This window comes from Tyto alba, unplaced genomic scaffold (assembly GCF_018691265.1).
Source record: "Tyto alba isolate M040663 unplaced genomic scaffold, T.alba_DEE_v4.0 Super-Scaffold_5, whole genome shotgun sequence".
NCBI lineage: Eukaryota > Metazoa > Chordata > Aves > Strigiformes > Tytonidae > Tyto > Tyto alba.
In genome coordinates this window covers 6,511,090-6,532,232 of record NW_024881326.1, presented here as the reverse complement: position 1 = coordinate 6,532,232, position 21,143 = coordinate 6,511,090, and the positions used below count along the sequence as shown (strand labels likewise).

The 21,143-nt window shown below is 34.5% G+C and overlaps 1 protein-coding gene across 2 annotated transcripts in view; it reads right to left on the bottom strand.

Annotated features, from left to right (window-relative positions):
* The window catches only part of THOC2 (THO complex 2), a 55,786-nt gene that overhangs the window by 15,195 nt on the left and 19,448 nt on the right, over nt 1–21,143 (bottom strand). The window contains exons 10-26 of one of the 2 annotated variants that reach the window (XM_042807136.1): nt 20,045–20,200; nt 16,279–16,451; nt 15,949–16,144; nt 14,552–14,593; nt 13,795–13,836; nt 12,631–12,761; nt 12,442–12,543; nt 11,102–11,186; nt 9,988–10,081; nt 9,426–9,506; nt 9,052–9,148; nt 7,130–7,247; nt 6,185–6,364; nt 5,354–5,518; nt 4,401–4,676; nt 3,819–3,960; nt 1,182–1,339 (exon numbers count right to left, since the gene is read on the bottom strand). In XM_042807136.1, coding sequence (XP_042663070.1) covers nt 1,182–1,339; nt 3,819–3,960; nt 4,401–4,676; nt 5,354–5,518; nt 6,185–6,364; nt 7,130–7,247; nt 9,052–9,148; nt 9,426–9,506; nt 9,988–10,081; nt 11,102–11,186; nt 12,442–12,543; nt 12,631–12,761; nt 13,795–13,836; nt 14,552–14,593; nt 15,949–16,144; nt 16,279–16,451; nt 20,045–20,200 — 2,238 coding nt within the window. The remainder of the gene's footprint in view (nt 1–1,181; nt 1,340–3,818; nt 3,961–4,400; nt 4,677–5,353; nt 5,519–6,184; nt 6,365–7,129; nt 7,248–9,051; nt 9,149–9,425; nt 9,507–9,987; nt 10,082–11,101; nt 11,187–12,441; nt 12,544–12,630; nt 12,762–13,794; nt 13,837–14,551; nt 14,594–15,948; nt 16,145–16,278; nt 16,452–20,044; nt 20,201–21,143) is intronic. The other variant, XM_042807137.1, reaches the window with a different exon arrangement.

The following is a 21,143-nucleotide window of genomic DNA, read 5'->3' as shown; positions in this document are numbered from 1 at the left end:
AGAAGCTCCCAGAAAATATTCTCAGTTTCTTTTCAAGACTTTATTACCCAGCTGCTGGTCCTTCACACTTAGCCCAAAATTTAAGCACTGTGTATAGATACTGCTGACCCACAGTTTTCCATAGTTAAAGTGTGTCTTCATTATCAAGTAAGTGATTTGTTTTCAAATTAATAATTTATTTGAGCAGGTAGAAGTAAACATCTAGTCAAGCTGATGCAAAAGGATTTTTTTCCTGGCCTGTGCAGGTTCATCAGATAGAGCTCATGCAGTTGCCTACTTCTGTCACCTAGAACATGGACTGAATATTTGAGTAAGAATGCTCTTTCAGACCCATGAAATCAAAGCATATGCCTACTTCAAATGTCTCATTTCAAGTGCAGCCCCATACATATCTTTTTAATCGAAGCTCAGAGTCAAATCTGTTATAACTGTGCAAATGATGCACTGATTTAATAGTTTGACTTCATATAGAAGTAAGTGCCAGAATGGTTCTGATACTCCAGAACAGTACAGTCAGCTGGCACTGGTGGAGCTGAATGCATCCTGCAAGATTCTGCCATCTACATTCTCCACCTTCTTCCTCCACAGGAGAAGAGAGATGGCTATATGCACAGCGAGAACAGCCTGAACAAACGCCTTCTCCAACTGCCCTGTCTAACCCAGAAAGTCAGGCTGCTACTGCTATCTAAAAGTACTCCCCATGTCACCATGGGAGACCTTACCCATGTCTCAGCACTGACACAAATTAGTCCACTGTCTGTACTATGATTCGCCAGGGTCAGAAGGGTCCTAAGGACGTCGCCTGTGGGTGGCAAGTGTAAGAAAGCTGATACTACAGCAGTAGGGCATAAACAGCTAAGATGGGAGAGTTAGATGAGGCCATAGAAATGCAGACCACTGGAAAGCTGCAAAACCAGAATGCAACTTCTATCACTGTTAATGGCTTTGCTCTGAAAATCTAGTCTCATAAATCAAAATTTCTTGAAATTAAACCCCTGAAGCTCTAGGAAAACTTGGTTTGTAGAATCTGAAGTACAAAAGGGAACTTTAGATTGCCACAGATTCTAGAATTAAACACAGGTAATGATTTTGTTTACCTCTTTTGGGAGGCAGGGAGGATACTAAATTACTATTATGAGCATGAAAACCAACTACATACGCACACAGTTCTAGCTACTTACTCTGTCATAGCAGAGAAGCGTGGAGAAGTTGGGTGTTTTCTGCTGATGCACCAGTTCCACAAAGTGAGCACAATAAACTGCATCGATTGCCGAAAAAATGCATCGAGGAAATATACATAACTGCAAAAATTTTGTGATCGTCTCATTTTTGGTAGACTCTTCAAAAACAAACAAGTTGAGAGAAGAAAAAAAAAAAAAAAAAAAAAGGAAAAAAGAAAGTAAATTAACTGGTTAACACTCAACACTCTTCCCAAGAAGTTCAGTATCACACATCCATATTCTCGAGTTTGTACATTAGGCCGCATGTATTCCAGACATATCTGTGGCACTGCTCAGAAAAAGTAAAAATAAGCTTAACTGTTTGAGGATGGGGCGGGGGGAAAGGGTAGGAGGGTAGTTGTAGCAAATATTTACTTCTTATTGGGAAAATTATTCTATTACATAATGGGGAAAAAACAGGCTCAGAAGAAACTTTGGTAAACTCCAACTGCTCAAATTCTGCACATTAGTGAAAGGAACACCATCTGCTATTTCTCTAGAACACCTGCTTTCTCCTTTCTAGACGGGTCTGACTTTCAGCTTGGTTTCCTTAGAAATAGAAGAGCATGATGTCTATATACAATCCCTTAACAGTCATTTTTCCAATCAACCAAACAATTTCAAGAGTTTAAATAGAGGAACAGTCTTCAGCAAACCACCACCCAAGAATACACACATTTTGTGAAAGTTTCGTTCTATCGCTGAGTAAAAGACTGCACTGTATGTTTAACAGTTACCTGTTCCATTTGACCAACCACTGCTTGGCCAACAAAAGTGTCAAACACAAACCCAAACCAGTCCCATGGCAGCTCTTGCCCAGTTAACAAGGAACATAAAAACAAGCTGGGGAGGGGATATACAGCAGAAAAGGTAGAAAGAAAATAAACACATGGATGAAAAAACAGAAATGGAGACCGCAAGTAAATGCCTTCAGAGGACGAACAGTTATGACCCTCATAAGGGCAACTGGTGTTTTTGCACTTGGATTCTTGCACAGGCTACAGGGCACAAGTCCTAAGATCCAAGATTTACTTGTTTTGATTATGTGATGCTCATGGAATAAAGCTTGTTCAAGAAAGGAGTCAGCTTTTACTTAACTAAAAATTTTGTGTTAATTTTATTTTACTATCTACCCCTCAAAGGTTATAACAACCCTTTGACACTTTAATTAAACAACCAAAAAAAACCCACAACCAAAACAAAGAATCACAGCTCACAGAACAATCAAGAGTATCAAGAGTGTAAGTTTTACTTCAAAAATGTAAAAGTAAAGTAAGCAGCCAGTCAGAATAGCTAGTTTCCAATTGTTAAAACTACTAGTCTATGTATTCTGCCAAAAATTACCTATTCTTAATAACCACTTTAAGTATCTATACAAGACTACGGTCTTTAAAAAAAAAATAATAATAATAATAATAATACAGTGGGTGTGCTATTCAATTTCCTTATATAGCATAATTACAGATAATTTATTTTAATGGGGAAACTGCTGAAAAAGTTTGTTTCTGGATGCAATGATGGGAAACTTCTTGAGGCTGAAGCCTGAGCTCTCAATAGCCAACAGTAAGCTATTCCCTGTACCCCACAAATGCCCATATTATCAAGAGTACATGTTTATATACAGATCGTATCTACATGAACTTTGACATGCTTTTGGGTCCATTCTTAAGCAGACAAATTTATCAGTCAGCTCTAGGCCAAGCTTCAGTCAGGTAGCAATTTTTCAACCAGTAATTTCATGTGGCTAATTAGCTGTCCGTACCAGTACATTAAATATTTATAGGGAATAACCTGTCTTGATTTAACTGTCAACGTTTCTTCCAGTTGGGTGTATCTTACATGAGTCGGACAACAAAACGCTTTTCCACTGGATTATGCTAGGCTCCTTGGGACAGACGAACAACTACTTCCAGTTACAAACTGAAAGTTCTTCCAGAGAAGAAAACTGACCAGAGAAAAACATTTCAGATTAACCATACTAGTAGAGTTCACAATCAGTATGAAACATTACAGAGGCTTTGTCAGAAAAAAAGTTTGTTCTGCCTCCTGCATATCTGCCATATGAACTATTTGCATGCTGTTTCATTTTGTGGTGCTGTTAGGCTTGCACAATACTTATGTTGTCATTGGAACAGGGTTTATGTTACTGCCCAAATACTGGCACATTGCTCCTAATCACAGGACTCAAAGTAAGTTAACTCAAACCACTCACTGAGTGTTTACATGCCTAGTTCTTGCAACGTAGCAATTATCCTAACTTAGCAGCATTCTAACTGCAGTAAATAAGCACAAGCCATCTTGCAAATACAACTTCCCGCTGAATTGGTCAATCTCTTATTTATTTTCTAAATTAGTGCAATATTTAAAAGGTCTTGACATTGCAAGAAACAAAACATCTCCCTGAAAACCAACTACTTGGCATTTGCAGCTGACACATTACATTCTCATTAAAAGTTTACCTTGCTAATCTACCTCAAAATGTAACGAGATCAAATTTTAAAATCAACATTAAGAGTATTAGTGCAAGATGAATTTTCAGTTCTGAAGACACCGATGATTACAAAAACTTCCAGAGTACTTCCCCCTATACACACTTACTTGCCAGAAGCCAGTTATCCTTCTCTAGTTTCAATCTCTGTAGAACCCTCTGCACATGCTCCAACTGCTTCTTCTCCTCTTCAAGGAGCTTGTCCTGAAGAGCTGTGCAACGTTCTTTTTCTTTTTTCTTTTTATTTGGAGGCTACAAAATGTCAATGCAACTCACTTAGTATTACACTAACACTTGCTATAGATAGAGCAATTAGATTCCTAATAATGCTAAAGAATACTTGAAAAGTTTTCTATTTCACTAAATAACTTTCTGCTCTAGTAACCAACTGATTTTATGAATGCTGGCTGACTAGAGTTAAAACAAAAGTGAACAGCTAAACCACATATACAGGTGTCAAAGATTGCTTTCTGAAACACAGATTTTCCAGTAATTTTCACTTAGTGAAGTCACTGATGCTTTTAATGCAGGAATTATAATGAAGAGTCAATCCAAATTACGTGAATGTGACAGAATAGATGAATCAGGTAATAAAAACTTCCTAGATTTAAATAACCTTAATATAAGATCTCACAAAAAAGTCTTTCAAGGTTAGAAAGTTTAAACTGGACCATAAAATTATATAAACATACCATTTCCTGATTGTCATCTATGGCTTTCATCTGGACTTTAAGTTTATTGACTTCTCTGTCATAGCTACTATGTGGGACGGCAAGGTCATACATTGTCAAAGACCAGAACGTAGCATAAAACTGAGGACTGATGTCATCCCAAACCTTGGGAAGGTGCAGAGAAATCACAGCATCATGAACAGGAGCCATCACCAGCTCACATGATGTAATGTATTTGTGAACTTTGTGCTGCTGTTTATTTCCCTTCTCAGCCTTTTTTAGTTCATCATACTTTGACTGTGGATAAAAAAAAAAAAAAAAAAAAAAAAGAAAAAAAATTAGTAATCTCTGTACACAATCAATATAATTTCACTTTTACAATATAATTTAACTTTTCTCCAAAATCTTTCTACATAACGAATATGAAATGTCATTTATGTACATAAAGTACTGAAGAACAGCACACAGAACTTTTAGTATTCATTCATTTTGGATTAAGTTTATTCACTGATGCTGCTACCTGTTGTTTTAGTAATACACTATACTACACCAAGTAAAAATTGATCTTGATTTAACATTTTAGATGCAGGGACAAATTTATTTCTGACACTTCCTGACATACCACACCTTTTGGCAGCTGCAACATTTCCTCCACAGCAAAAATCCATCTGAAAGGTCTGCGGAAGAACTTACACATTTGGGGGAACAGAGGAGAAGTCCCACTGACCACACTAATTATCAGAAGAGATGGCTTCATAAGCTACAACTTTTGTCAGTTGTGTGAAAGCTGACACATTGACCATATTTTCTATGATAACCCGTTCCAGCCCACAGCTTCTCTTTCTACCTCTACTCATAAAGCTTCTGCAAGTTTTATTTAGCAAACTTAAGCCTTAGCAGGAACCTAACACATACTCCAGTTAACAAGTAATGTAGCAGCACTAACAGCAGGCAAACAGAAGAGTTCTACTTACTGAAATATGGTGTGCATACATGGGTCTTGAGAGGAAAAATGCAGCATCGTGAGGTGTGTGAAACTCATTACAGAGAACATCAATAGAAGGCACTCGCTTAATGTAATCCTCTGTGCTTAAATTGGATGCTAAAAACCCACCAAACTGTACCAGGGTGTCATGACACTAAATGTAAAAGATACAAAAAGTTAGCAAACAGTATGATTTTCTTCAAAAGTGAAGTTAGGGAGAGCTTGAAAGCTTGCCTTTTTTTTTTTTTTCCAACCTTCTTTTTAAAAAGTTAACACCACACAGTACAGCAAGAATTTTCTCAAGGGGGATGAGACACTAAATTTTCCATGCTACATACTTCTATCACTCAATGCTGACTCAATCCTATCAGCACCTTCTCCTCAGCCAGCCCCCCAAAAAAACAAACCCAAAAACACCGATACAAAGCCAGCAGAACTGTAAGAGCATTCTGTTCTACGTGAATGAAACAAAACTAATTCCTACTGCCTAAGGCAGCAAAAGAATTCCGGCTGCTTTTTTTTTTTTTTAATAAGAAAGTTCCTCTAACAAAAGAAGATCAGAAAAACATCATAGCCAACTTCAGAAATAAGAATATATTTTTTTCAGACAAAGGATGTTTTCATCTTTCACTCAGAAGTCACTTGCCAATACAATATATATTTAATACATCCATATATTTTAATAATGGGATCACTGCAACTGATTTTGAAAATTCTTATATATTCGTATTTATGTGATGAATTATTCTATATTGTGTTGAGACATTAGAAGGTAACAAATAAAAGGAAGGTTCTTATAAATTCAAGTGGTTTTACTTGCCTGATCATACAGTTTTCCCACCAGTTTCAGATGTTTTTCCCCTCCTTCTTGAAAGATCACACCATTTCTCTGTTGAGCCATAAGCAGGCACAGTGGAAGGGCAAGATCATGGTCCAATAATGCATCTTTCAATCTCTGAGAAGATTTTTTTGTATTCCTGATTTGGCCAAAATATCCACCCTGTGTAATACAGAAAAAGCAACCCAAGTCTGGAAATAGTGCATCACAAATGAAAACCATGTGTGCTTCTGACTGCAAAAACACTGATGAATTAACATCAATACAGTTTCCTGTCCATCAAGAAAACTCTTTCTCTGAAGCCTGTACTGCAATGTATGTATGTAAGAATCAGAAACTAGTCTTGTATGCTATTAATTAGTCTTTTACACAGTAAATAAAGAGTGACATTTCAGCTCGGCTATCACAACATTGCATTTTAGACCTAGGTCTCTTCTCTGTTCAGTACATGAATTTCAGATTTTTGTTCTGATTACATCTATTCAACTCCCTAGAGAGTTGAGTCTAGGTCAGACTAGACTCAACTAGATATTTGATGCCAAGGCTGCAAAAGTTTTAGCAGTTAAAAGTGGTTTCAGGTGTTACTCCAATCAACAGGGAGCTGCTACCCCCAGAGCAGGGCTAAACCAGCAGGACTGCACCACATACAAGCTCACTGGCTGCTGTAATTCACAGGTCTGTCATAGAACAACAGATAAGGAAGGTTGCTTTCATTACTATGAGATGCTGTGAAGTACAATTAAGGGTCATGTATACATTGTCTGGGCTGCCTGTCTGCAAGGCTTGTAAGCTCAATGGAGTGGGAAGCTCACTGATGAAAACAGGAACACCCTCTTCAGCTATGTCACTGGAGTTCATGAATCAGAGTCTTTAAAAACACCATTAAGAAGCAATTGCTATTATTAATTAAATTTAACACAAACACACCTCAGCTTTCAGTTGTTCTCCACCAGTCATGGCTTCCAATTGTTCCATTGTCATTTCTTCTGTAATTTCTATCCCTGCCATTTTCTGTACTACCTCTTTTAAAATAAGCAAATCAAAGCTGCACAGAAAACAGAAAAAGTGGAATAAAAACAAGAAAATTTGTTTAAGAAGTGGAAGCTATGACATTCAATACACAGTAGAAAGCAACATTATGAGGCACATTAAAAAAAATAACATTCTTTTTTGAAGAAGAAACCAGTGTGCTGAGCACACAAGGATTTCTTTATTGCAAGTAAAAAGTCAGTACTTAAAAGCAATGCAGGCATTCAACAGCTGGATTTCAGAAACCCTTCAGAACAATTTCATTGTTTTTGAAAGTAATAGTGCGTGTGGTGCTATTAACTTTTAAGTATTAACAAATTAATCAAAGTTTATCACTCCTTTTGTTATTTTACATGTTTCATACTGTATCTATACAGTTACTAAATGAACATGGAATATTTTAAATTTTATTAAAAATTTCTAGAATAGTATATGGCTTTAGAGATTTACTGGAAAAATTAGTCTGGAGAGGTTATTTGGAACAAGGAAAACATTTTTTACTTAGAATATGCAAAACACGCCAATAATCATCCCGTCCAAAGACTAGACTTTACTTCCTGCTCTGAATTCTATAAGAGTAATGACTTTTCCTCAACAGCACTGTAGTAAATTGTATCATTATCATTCAAATCAGCACTATTTTCTAGTAACTTCCGGAATTTGTGACCTACTTATAAAAAGTGTTGACCCATGCCATCCAAAACAAAGTTTTATATTTAAATAATTTACATTGTTTACATTTTTGTTTGCTTTTCCAACCATAAGTGTGTTATCTCTCTAGGAAATATGCAACACCAACATATATTCCAAATAAAGTACTTGAATACTCCAGTTCTATGGAATGGTCATCGCAGTAAACCCATTTTATTTCTGCAATCTCAATTACTAAATAATTTGATTTTTTTTTTCTCCAAAATACTTTAGGTCTTAATTCTGGGGAAATACAAGAAATATTACTTACCCTTCCTCTGTAGCTCAATGTGATTGTACCATCATCAGATTACAAAACAAATTGGGGATAAGGGAGCACATAAGACTGAGTGTCTACATTGCAAGGAAGGGAAAAAACTAGATTTCTTAACATAAATACCCTAAAATAACATGCTGAGTTATCTCCACTGGTAAACTTTCAGTAAGTGTATGGGGATTCATAATGGAAAAAAGTTGATACTCACCTGTGTGATAAAAACAACACATTAAAATTAAATAAATAAATGAAATAATACTACTAAGTGATGGCAATGGAAGGACAAAGGGAAAAGGAAGAATCAAATTGCAAACCTTGCTTAAAAAAATGTTTTTGAGTTATGATTAACACTGATGTATCGAGAAGCAATTCAACTGCCGTTAAATAAATTGGGCAAAGTATTTTAAAATAATATTAAAATGTTAAAGAGCCATCCCTGCAGAGAAGACATTATGAGAAAGAAAAAACTAAAACTGTAACAGTCACACCCTTTTATAACACAGTAATTTATTTTTTAAATAGCATACAATAATTTCTATGATAACAACATTACAGACCAGCAGGGTTTTTTCCCTGTCTGGTTAGTTGGTAAGAAAACTGTATTAAAATAAGTTATAGATGAAAAATCGGTATTTCAAAATAACGTGTCACAGCTACACAATTAGAGGAAAAATAATGTACTAAAGAGGATATTATTCTTTCTGCTATTTAAATTTCTTAACCTTCCTGGTATTATGAATGGAGTTTCACCACTACTAGAGTAATTACTACATTGAGTGCCCATGTATCAGCAAACACCCAAATAATACACTTTAAAAATTGAGCTTATAAAGATCAGCTGTGCAAGACTTGCCTTTTCCCAGCCTTCAGTTGGTTGGCTACATATTGAAGTAGACCAGCAAGTTCAATTGGGTATTTTCGGAAAACTGCACCGCAAAAGCTAGCCAGACCTAAAGCAAGGAGAAACAGCTGTGACTGCACCTCATGAGATACTAATCATTAAATAAGCACTAACAAAGTACATGTGGAATGTTAGAAATATATGTATTTTTGTAATAGGAAGGAAAAAGTATTTTCCTATTCATTAAACTTCTCAGATCTCTGTTTAAAAAATTAGTTGGTAGAACTAAAGTGAAATACTGATCATAATGATCAACAGTACGGTAGATCATAGGGAAAGTACAGTATTTTAAACAGTAATGTAATAAATAGAACAAGAATACTAACTTTGCAACCAGCTCGAGATTGTAGTGTCATCATGCTTCATTCTCTCCTTCTCAGGGTTTGCCAGAGCTTCAATGATACAGTCTTTAGTGGAGTTAAAGATAATATTTTTCCTCAATTTGTAAAAAGAAGTTACACTAACCTGTTTTTCAAGCTCCACAATTTGTAATATATGAACATGATATGCAAATATATCAAGCATGACATAGGGGATCTACTAACATAGCTATGGTATAAAAAAAAAAATCATTAAAGAAATGGTAACTTAAAAAGCAGTATCTACCTCACTATTAACAGGATCACTACACCTTCAAGAACAGAGACCAAGCAGTAAAAAACCCTTAAAAATAAAGTATACTTTTCATAGTGGGAAAGAACTATAGAGAGGATTCTGTAACCCAATAAGAGTGCAAAGGTATTTACAAACTTCATTAAAATTTCCAGGAAAAAGCAGCAAGAAGAGAAAACAGTAGAAGATAATGTTTACTCACAGGCAACAAATTTAATCTGGCTACAACTGCAACTTTATCAGTAACTAGATGTATTGATTTAAATAAAAGGATACATGCCAAGACATCGTAGTTCAGTGAAGTGAGGTATTTCAGTGAATCAACCACTGGTGTTATTAAGTTATCATATTTTTGTATTTGTGATAAAATCTGAAAGTTACAAAAGACATTCAGCTGAACAGGAACAGTATTACTTATCTTTCACATAATATATCGAAACCATTTAACAATGCTTGTCTTCAAAACCTACATAAAACATGCTTTGAAATTAATTTTTCAGAAGGTCCTAAACCACTTTCAAAGTAAAAGGTAATCTCATTGATTTATCTAGTACCTTAGAGATATCAGTGAAATATGTCTCTAACAGGTAAAAACAATCCTGTATAATTATTTTCCTTCTCAATTATCAGAAAATGGAATTGTGAAAAACATTTCACTCATTTTTTTCAAGGATTTCTTAAGAATCCTAAGCCTTAGCCGTAAGATTTTTTGTTGCTACTTATAAAAGACTATTAAAAAAAAAAAAAAAACAAACAACCTAAGCTCGGTCATGAAAGAGTACAAGCAAACTGTATTAACCAAATTTTACAATGTTCTCCCTGGTACATGACACACATGCAGTATTAATTTCTTCAAGTAAAAATCTAAAAACTGGTATATCAAAAAATCATAAGTCACATTTGTGAATAAGGTCCATCAATATACTTTTACGCTTCTCAAGTATTTTGTAGCACCAAGTAATCTTAAAAATCCTTCCCAACTTGGTAGGTATATTTCAGACTTCAAAACTTTATGTTTTCTTCTAAACTATACGATGTATCTTCCATCACATACATATACAACTGCCCAGAGGAACCTAACTTGAATTTGCATTCTGCATAACCTGATCAGCACATCCCTGTACCTCTGAGACCTACCTCAGCTATTAAATACTTTAGTCCTATAAATAAGTGGATGTAATTTTCTGTGCAGTTGTGGTTATTCAAGAGCTATTGTCATATTTACTATCTCAGACCTGTGCACTACTAGCAAATTACTATATTTTAAAATTTGCATCAAAAGTAAAAAAATGAAATTAGAACTGCCCTCTCATCAAGACAGCAGGTCCTTCCTATACTTTAATATATATTCTTAGGATTAAATAGTATTCTAATATATGTAACTACATACATAATCAAATAAAATTGTAGGATTGCTGTGGCTGAGCTTCCCAATTTGTCTTCCAGAGGGTTTCACATTTTCCTTAGTTAGGCGCCTGTAAAAGATAACATTTATTGCAACAGACAAGCTAAAAGAATACTAAACCAACAGGTTAGTTCCAGTGAATAAACATCTTTATTAGTTACAGAGATTAAATTCTCATTAGTAGATGCATTTTTAAGAAGTCTTAGTCATAGAAATATTACTCCTTGCAGAATCTGAGATTTATAATCCTGTAACATGCAGAGATACAAACCAACCAGTTGCCCCTATATTACTACAGACTGTATTCTAGTCTCAACTTAGAGCACTTTGCATCTGGAAGTTGTCAGTTGACCTACACCACATATAAAAATGCATGTGATGCTGTTAATCTCTCCTGCAAATTTAATTTAGCCACAGCTCAGTAATTAGGCATTTGTTACATACTGTTCATTGAAAAACAATATTAATTTCATTGTTACACTTCCACAGCATTCCCACCTGAAGATATGAGCTTAACATGAAACTTCAAGTTGGTACACAAAACTAAATTGTATACATAGCAACCTCAAAAACTGACAGCACTGTGGCTCATCTGCACAACTGAAATCCACTGTACAAGAGAAGGGATGTAAAGTTTTACTGTCTGTGCCAGCTACGCAGCAGGTCAGCATAGAATCAAAACCATTGTTTCTAGCTTTCACAGCTGCAAGCCCGAAGTATTTCACCCAGTGACAATTATTCTGTCTTGCCTGTGTAGAAGGTTCTAATTATCCACACTATAAAACCATAACATTTGCTTTTGGCAACAACAGATGGAGAACACAAATCCCTGACAGTGATGTCAGAGATGTTAAATTTGAGGTTAAATTTGAAATTGTTGTAAGCCTGCATGAAGGTGACAATGAATCATTCCATTCAATTCAACTTACTGCCCTGCTTTCAAATGTACAGGAACCGTGACAAGGTTTTTGAGACTCTTCAGATTAAAGAGTATCCACACCTGGAGAAATTACGCTGCACTCTGACATTTCCATAAGCAAAGCAATTTATCAAACAACAGCATATCCATGGAAAAGGTTTTAAATAATGGGACATTTTTCACAGATGAAATACCCTTGTTGGTGATAGATTTGTCTGTATCCTTACTTATTTGACAGTCTTTAATTGCAGTACATTAAATACTTCATGAACAAGGAGTATCAGTGAAATTAGTGATTCATTAGAAAGTGAATGTATTTGTCAAGTTGGGGGTTTTTTCTTCAGTTGCTGACATGCAATACATTGTAATCACCGTTGATAATTATTTATGGAATTAGACAACTTACTTCATGATATATTTGGCTCGGTCTATAGTTTGAGCTTTAACTTTCACTAGAAGAGGGTGACTATTGTATGTTTCATTCTTCCATTGCCCATAAAGACGGTACCTTGAAAGATTATAAAGGAAAACTATTTTCAGTACTGACAATTCAAGAGAGCACTTCCAAAGAATTAAACCAAATTATTCTACTCACCGGTACTGGTATGGAAAAGTTTTGAACATTCCCCATAATTCTTCAGACATGCATGCATTGCAGTCCATTAAAGAAAGAGATGGCAGTAAGACTTGATCGGTAATACTCAACAAACAGCTAAATAGTATGTCCTGAGATAAAGACAAAAAACTTGAGGTAATTATCAATAAGGTACATCGGAAGCAATGATATGCATGCTATGCAGATATGCATGAATTGCACATCTTAGTAGACTGGTAAGATACAAGTTTGGCACAACATTAAGACATCCTAAACGAAACCAAAAAAATCTAAAATGGACTTAAAAATATCTCTCATCATAAATCTTTTATCAGGTAATTTATAGACCATATATACTGTCAATATTTTATTTGCCTATATAAGATATTTGAGCAAAGCTGCCGAAGTTTTCAGCAAGCATCACTCATTTTCAAATCAAATAATTTTTAAATGGATATACTGTGCACTTGCACAAAGTGAAACAGGAAAAAATAGTTTTTCAACACCGCTTTCAATGTATTAAAGGTATTCCTTGCCACTACTTCCATTTTCAAATTTCCAGATTAAAACCTGAAGTGATTATACACGTTCCCAAAGCACACTACCAATTTCCATGTTTTCAGTATCCTGTCCTCCCCCCTTCTTAAAAATTTCTTTCCCACTGAGCTATGTTAGAATAACCACAGCAGCAAAACAAACAAAACCCCACAAAAACATGAGTAATTTTCCCTGCAGTGATTCAGGCAGTCAGGAAATCATGACAAGTGGCAAACAGGAGTAATAAGTAATAATGAAAATAATAATGAAAACTGCAAACTTCATAATGAAAACTTGCTTGTTGACTTAAAAAAACCCCAAACAACCAAACAAAAACAACTTGTTTTTGTAAGTTGTATCTCAACTGGATACTTGGGCTTCATCATGACCAATCCTGAAAATTTAGAAAGAAATAAATTATCCAATAAAGAAAAATTAGCCATTGTACTATTAAACACCATCCCTACCTTAATTTCTCTTTTTCTCTATGCTTTTCCCTAGTAAATTCTTTAAGTCTGTAACGTACATTTGTTAAAACATAAAACTCTACAGAGAAAGAAGAGTTATACAGTTATCAAACATTTGTTCTCAACTACAATCTCACCTAAAAGCACCTTTTAAACTCACCATTTTCTCTTTATCTTCTTGTTTGCCTCCATCAGACTGAAACTATAACAAAGACAATCATGTTAATTGTAGCATAATTAACACAACAGTTAAGCGTTCCAGATCAAGGCTACTTCAGCAAAAGCATAAACCTGAAGGGCCACATGTCTAGTAGATATTTAGTTTTCCAGACCTGTCAGCGTTAAAATATTTTTCAAAAGAAATTCAAATTCCTAGATGAAATGTATTGCTTACATATATAGGGGCTTTGTACACTTTAGTTCAAAAAAAGGTAATAACTCTAATATCAAGGTAACTTTCTATTATATATAAAATAATATGTATTATATATATTTTCTTACTGGAGAAAGGAAAAAAAATGCCCTAGACATTGACCTTCTATCTACGAAAACCCCATGACTTTCAACCCAATTATCAACAGCCACAGATTATTTTCCCCATCTTTCTCTTACAATAATACCCTCTTAAGCTTTTAGTCTTTATTATTAAATTACATTCTTTTCTCTCTTCTTGTTCCACTCGCCATGAAAAGCATATTAAGCTATCACACCAGTAAGTGCACAATGATTTTAAAGGTACACTTAAGCATGAAAGCTGCAGTGCAATGTTAGTAGTCTAACTTTTAAACTACTGTAGGGGTTAACTTACAGTCAGATCACCTTCAGTTATACATATTTCTACTACGTGTTAAATGTAATTTCATAACTAGAACATGCTGATGGCAATAGTGCATTAAAAATAACTTTCCCTATGTTACCTTAACCACTCTGTCACTGACGAATTTCTTCATAGTTCCAACCTAGAGCAAATAGCTAAAATGTTGCTCATTCTTGTCAGAAACACATTAAACTATTATATTTATATATTTACAGTAAAAGTGCATGAGAGATTCCTATAAACCAAGTAATCTCCATTCTACTGTACGTAGTCATAAAGAAACAAGGGCTTTCTGACAAACCTTCAACACTTGAACTTAATTACAAAGTAGTCCTAATAGTCAGCTGACAGTGGTAAAATTAATTACTCCCTTGAAATTATAATTTCCAAATTAACTGCATTGTCAGTGCAACATAGCATATCACTCAAATATCAATCTTCTCATGGGCTAGCAAGAAATAAGCATGCTATAAAGCAAAAGTATTAACCATTGGGATACCTTATCGTTCTGGATGAGAAGATGCTGAGAAATTATACCTCCTACAAAGATATGGAAGTAGGGGAAGATGGAAATGCTTGACATTACCGTGATTTTATTAAAAAGACTACTTGGAATCCAAACTTAGTGTAGCTTCTGCCACCCTATCATAGCCTCTTGGAACCTGATGAGAGCAAACTCTCTGGCCAAAATATGTTAAATTAGACAAAAAGATCTTGAATCCCAAGAATTATCTGTGTTCTTAGATCTGCATCACCAAGTAGAGCTGAACATGAAAGCTTCCCCTTAGGTGGTACATAAATTTTTAGTTGTAGTTGTAGTTGAAATGAAAAAATACTTTTAAGAAAAAAGGTTATAAAACTGAAAATCTCCCCTCTAGTACCATTTAGATCAGCCAACCTTTACAACTTTAAGTTGTAAGTTAAAATAAAAACCTAGGTAACACAAAGAGTGATTTGTTAAGTTGGTGGGTATGTGTTTGTGTTTAACAATAACTTTAAAAATTATAATTTTAATTACATTTAAAAATTAAAAAGATGCAACATTCCCTACTTCCCAAGTAACCCAAGAGGTGGAATAGAAAGTACTATTTTAAGTACTGAACGTGTATTAGGTTATTGTTCCTCATTGTCTACACTGTTGCTCTAATAAGGTAAAAGTTTCAATTCAATTAATATCACATGTCCTTTTTTTAAAAAAATATCCATACACAGATAATGTTTTAAAAGATGAAAACCATATGGAGAAATTAGTTACCACTAAATATTCCTGGTTATAAACCTGAAGTACCTTAAGTTGTTCAATAAAATGTTTGTTATGTTTACTGATCATAAAAATGATCAAGGATTAAATTTGATTCTCCAAATTTGTCCTCAGTCAAAGAAATTTTTCATGTTTCAGTATTTGAATATATACACAATTAGTAAGACTTGAGCATTTTTTGACATAAGAGGAATTGGTATTTTTAGGGTTTTGAAAAGTTGTTCTGTCCTACCAACCTCTTTCATAAATGCTTTTCCAAGGCGCACCACCTTCGCAAATAAAATGGGATCGTGGGAGAGATGAGGACCAAGGTAACAAAGCATGTTAAACACTTCCTTTCTCAAGTCCTCGAAGTTGTCTGCTTGTTTTGGTGCTCTCTTGTTTGGCAAAGAAGAAATTGGTGACCCTTTAGCTCCCTTTGGTACACCAACTCTGAAAAATAAGATGTGTAGTATTTCACATGAAACAGAAGTTTCAGAAATGTAGCAATACAGTTAGGCTTCTTAGTGAATTCACACTTCTAAGTTGTCCCCTAGATAGCAAGAGAATTCTATTTTCCACTTTACCTGCGATACAGAGGTTCAATTGTCACGTGTACAAGCTGGCAAAGAGCAACTGCAATAGACTTGTGTGAAGTAGCATAAAATGGAGGCATCTGGTCCATAATACTTTGCGCATGCTGCCAATCCCCAATTTTTAATAAAGCTTCCAATAAACCAAGTTTTTGATTATCAGGAGGCTGCAAGATAACAAACAATTAATGAAAAAGTGTATTCATAGTCAATTAACATTTCTCCATAAGCTGTATGCACCTGAAATGCATAGCTAGAAAAAATGCCCAGTATTTCAACTATGTAATAAAAAAGTAAAGTAAAATTCAGCTACTCATTTAGACAATAAGCACACTTCAAAAGCAGTAATAAACCAGTCCACATAGAATCTAACATCTGGATCAAAGAACATAACATAAAAATCATATATATAGATATTTTTTAAAAAAAGTTAAAAACAGATGTTTATAAAGTTGTCTAACATATGTGTGATCATATACTTTTCAAAATGTCACAATCTATTGCAGCTTATTTCTTTACATGACATTTTAAGAATAATGCAAGCATTTAAGAATCCTCTGCATTGTGTTCAGGATTTAAAAGCATGAATTTCTCTTCCAAAAAGTCATATTATTAAGAAAAAAAAAAAAAAAACAAAACAACAACCCCCCAAAAAAATCTAAACCCCAAAACCACCACCAAATCAATACCAAAATCTTTACATGTCTCTTATTTTACTTGTATCCTAAGTTTCACATTAGCATCTACTCTAGGAGAGTCTAGTTTGAAGTGTAAGTCTACAGGAAGTTTTCCAAATACCGCATTTTGCAGTATAGGCATAAGAGCAAATAGGAGTTTACAGTTAAGATCATGCCTTTAAGCATTTTTACATGGGCATGGTATTGATATATTTTATTATTATAAACTGGTTTTCCCCAGTCCCCAAGGTAAAAGTCTATCAGTAAACAACTAATGGTAAGGAATAGTAACTGCAAACTAGCTGCATGTAAGCCTAAAATGATGTTTATACCGAGGGAGGGAAGGTTACAAGTCTAGGACAAAATGTTTAAGCATTTTAAGGCAAAACACTGGTTTTATTTAAATTACACAGACAAGACAGACTAACAAGAACAAAAGTGAATTACAAAGCACGTGCTTCTATGGTTCTGTAGTTTGCAAGGATTTTTAATTTTTTTTCCCTTTTAAAGCTTCTTTATAAACACTGGCAACTATTTTTCTGATAGTTTTGAAAATAGCAAACACTCTAGCACACAGTAACACGCAGAGGGAAGTTTCAGAACAAAACGAAGTGCACAGATCTATTCTATATTCACGTTGAATTTATGTAGTAATGAAATTTTTGCCTTTCCTTTGGGGAAAAAAAAAAGTATCTGTACACCAGAACAAGATGAGCCTCTGAAAGATTAAAAACGTGTACCATCAGAAATGTACACACAATTGTTATTTACCAAGTAACTACTTCAAGTTCCTTAGATGCCAAGGATTGTCTTTTAAACGTCAATATATACTATGTTAATGAAAGGGTATGCTAATATATTACTGATGTGTTTAAAAACTTTTCTTGTGCTGTATATGAAGGCTGAAATCCATGTTCAATACAATAGGCTTTTTAAATTAGAAGTCATATTATTACAAAAAAAATCATAAAACAGTTATTTAATTGGTATGAACATACCAGTTAAAGGTCGATACTAAACATCAAATTTTTGGTGACTTGTTTTTTTGAGTGATTACTAACTATATTAGAATCTGTGTTTCTACTCACACAGTCTTTCTAGGCTTTCTGTGTTAGTATGCTATCTCATTTCCAAAGAAATCACTGCTCACACACACACACGCTGTTTGACTGGGTCTCTCTTTAAGTAAGCAAGCTCTTCTGTAACACGATCTCCAAAAGTGAAAGCATGCATGGCACAGAGAAGAGGCAGTCTGGAATTGCTGTCAAATCCAGTCTTACTGCTGAGTTCTGTGGCCTCTCCAGTATCTCCCTATTATTTGTTTATGTCATGCATCATAAGAGGCAAAAGTAAATAATGCATTTGCTGATACTAAATTATTCACATTAGAGTCATGAGACAATAAATTTTAACCACATAAAATAAGCACTTACTGGACTTAAAAGGAGTCAGTAATTGTTAAACACAGTTTTCCTTATCCAGGAATTTATTCCATGGTGATGTATCAAAAATTGTACATTAGAACTGCATACTGGATACAAAGTTCTTAAATTCAGACTGTCAACAGCTTTCACATGTAGTTACTAATTGCTATGAACTGCACAGCTAATCACATACAAAAATACTAACTCGGCAACAAGCTTTTCAAGAAACAGCATGCATTGCATAACTGTGTAGAGTAAAAGAAATTGTTTTTACGTACAGGTCTCCATTTTCCCATCACACAGGCTCAGGCTTTGTTATTTGTCATTGTCATTCTTCAGAAAAATGTTGCAGTTTCTGCTTGAGCTTAGAATTCCCTAGTTCTTTTCTAAAGCTTAGCGATGAAAACCATCTTAACTGTTTTGACATGACTTGCAATATATACACTCCCCATGTCCCATCAAGAGTTTAGCTTTCCAACAGAACATGGTGACATGCATGCTTCCGAGTATACCAGGAAGCCTCATGAGACTGTAGAGGAGGTGGACCAAAGCAATGTGCGATAATCAAAAGGAATATTGAAATAATGAGTGGGAGGGAGGTCAGAAACGTAAAGCTAGTGAGAGGAATCAGGTTAAGCAGCAAATGTGACTGCAGTGGAGAGCCACAGAGCAGTGACTATACAAGCTGCCTGAGGGAAGAAAACTGAATTACATTTTTCAAGCTAAGCAAGAAAAACGGAAGGAAGAAGGAAGGTCAGAGATGTACAGAATCAAGGTGTGGCAGAACAAATACGAATAAGTAGGCAAAACAGATTGATATAATTAGTCTAGGAAAATACAGGAAATTAAGAACAGAAACTGTCAAAACTGCTGGACCTTTCCCCCCTCTACAGTACACCACTTAAAAAAGGCAAATATTAAGGTTTTTGTTTTTTCTTTTTTTTGTTTTAAATAAGATGTTTGAGCAGTACTTAGACACTCAAATGAAGATGACAACAGAAAGGCAGCTAACAGATTAAATAATTTTGTTTTTAAAGTAAAGCTTGGACACACTGAAACAAATCAGACCTAGGGCAACACGAACAATACATGATATAGTAGCACCTTAAATAAATAGAATACATTTACACATACAAAGGTACAGATCTAATGGAAAGCACAGTGAACTGTTACAATTAAAAATGTTCAGTTAAAATCTTTTTCTACAATGCAGGATAATTATACTAGCATTAATAAGTCTGGCAATTCTTTACATCCCAATTCTTCATTGAGATAAATAAGGAATAAACTCTTACTAAATGTCTTTAAGAAATCAACTAGGTTTATACTGTCATGGGTCCTAGAAAACACAGTTGTTAAAGACTGTGAAGTATATTAATGCTGTATATAATGACATACTTAGTGGAGTTGATAAAGTAAAAAGGGAGGGAAGAAATTAGACACTGAACCAAGAACACTAAATGCACAGAAATCCAGAACAAACCCCAAACCATGCATTTTTGCACATTCAATATAATGGAAGTGCAATCAGAAGACAGACACAAGTCTTCCAAGAAGTACATACCTGTATGTTTCAAATAAATATAATTGTTATGAAAACGTTTTTATGTTTAGTTTAAAATTATCTTTTTGTAAAGGAAACTATTCACAGACACACACCTTTTCAGTTTTCTCCTCCTCTTTCTCTTTTTCCTTCTCCTTTTCTTCAGTCTTTTCAGAGGATAAGACAACCATAGTAAGTTTTCTGACAATTTGCTTAGCTTCCACTATCTCTCGCTTGTGTTCCTCAATGATGGCATTATCCCCTGGAAGAAGCTAAAAAAAAAAAAAAAAACCAAAAAAAAAAAAACCAACAGAGAACAAGCATTATATATGAAAATTCAAGTGACCTACTGCTACTTTCGATCACTTGAGCTTGAATCAGAAATTTGTCCTTCTCTGTTACTAATCTGTAAACTTACTCCTTCAGAGATTCTTTTCCTTGCTACCATCATCCTAACATGGAAGTATACTATTAATAGACTATTCTGAAATCAAGGACTCATGAGAAATACTACTGTTCTACTTCCTCACAACCATTAGTTGTATAAACTCCCTCTCTTCTCCAATTTACTATTCAGCTGTAGCTATATGGGGACAGTTATGCACATATTTGACAATCACATTTACAAAATTCAGTGCCTTAGAACAAAGTGAATATTCAGAAGCATAAATTTTCACTTGCTCATCTAAAGGGAAAAAAAATTTCATCATCAAGGAAAACGAGGTAACCTACTTAAACACGTTCTGATTGTACTTTATTTTAAAGGAATACCATTTAAAGCTTACCAAATTTCCTATTTATCAGCAGTGTGGCTTAAACACATGTAACGGGTTCCTTAAAAAACATCTTACATTAAGAGATACAGAGTATGATAAAACCTCAGCCTAGTCTTGTATTTGAGAATGATCAGGGTGAGGAATGTAAGCGTACACTCAAAAATTAAAAGTTCCAGTTGCGAGACAGAAAGCAAGCTCTTTTTTTGACAAAGTCAAACTTCAATTTGATTCCTAAAATCATGCTCAAATTTTAACTGCAAATATGTAATCAAAACTTACTACAGAGTCATGACCTCTCTGATACAGTAATCCTTTCTTCTATTGTTTTTAACAAGGGAAGATTTTCACTGTTTTTTCTCTTCCCAAACTGACAGTTTAAGGAGGAAAGACTAAACATCACCTCCTTCAGAGAAAATATAGTAGAAGTCCTCAATTTCAC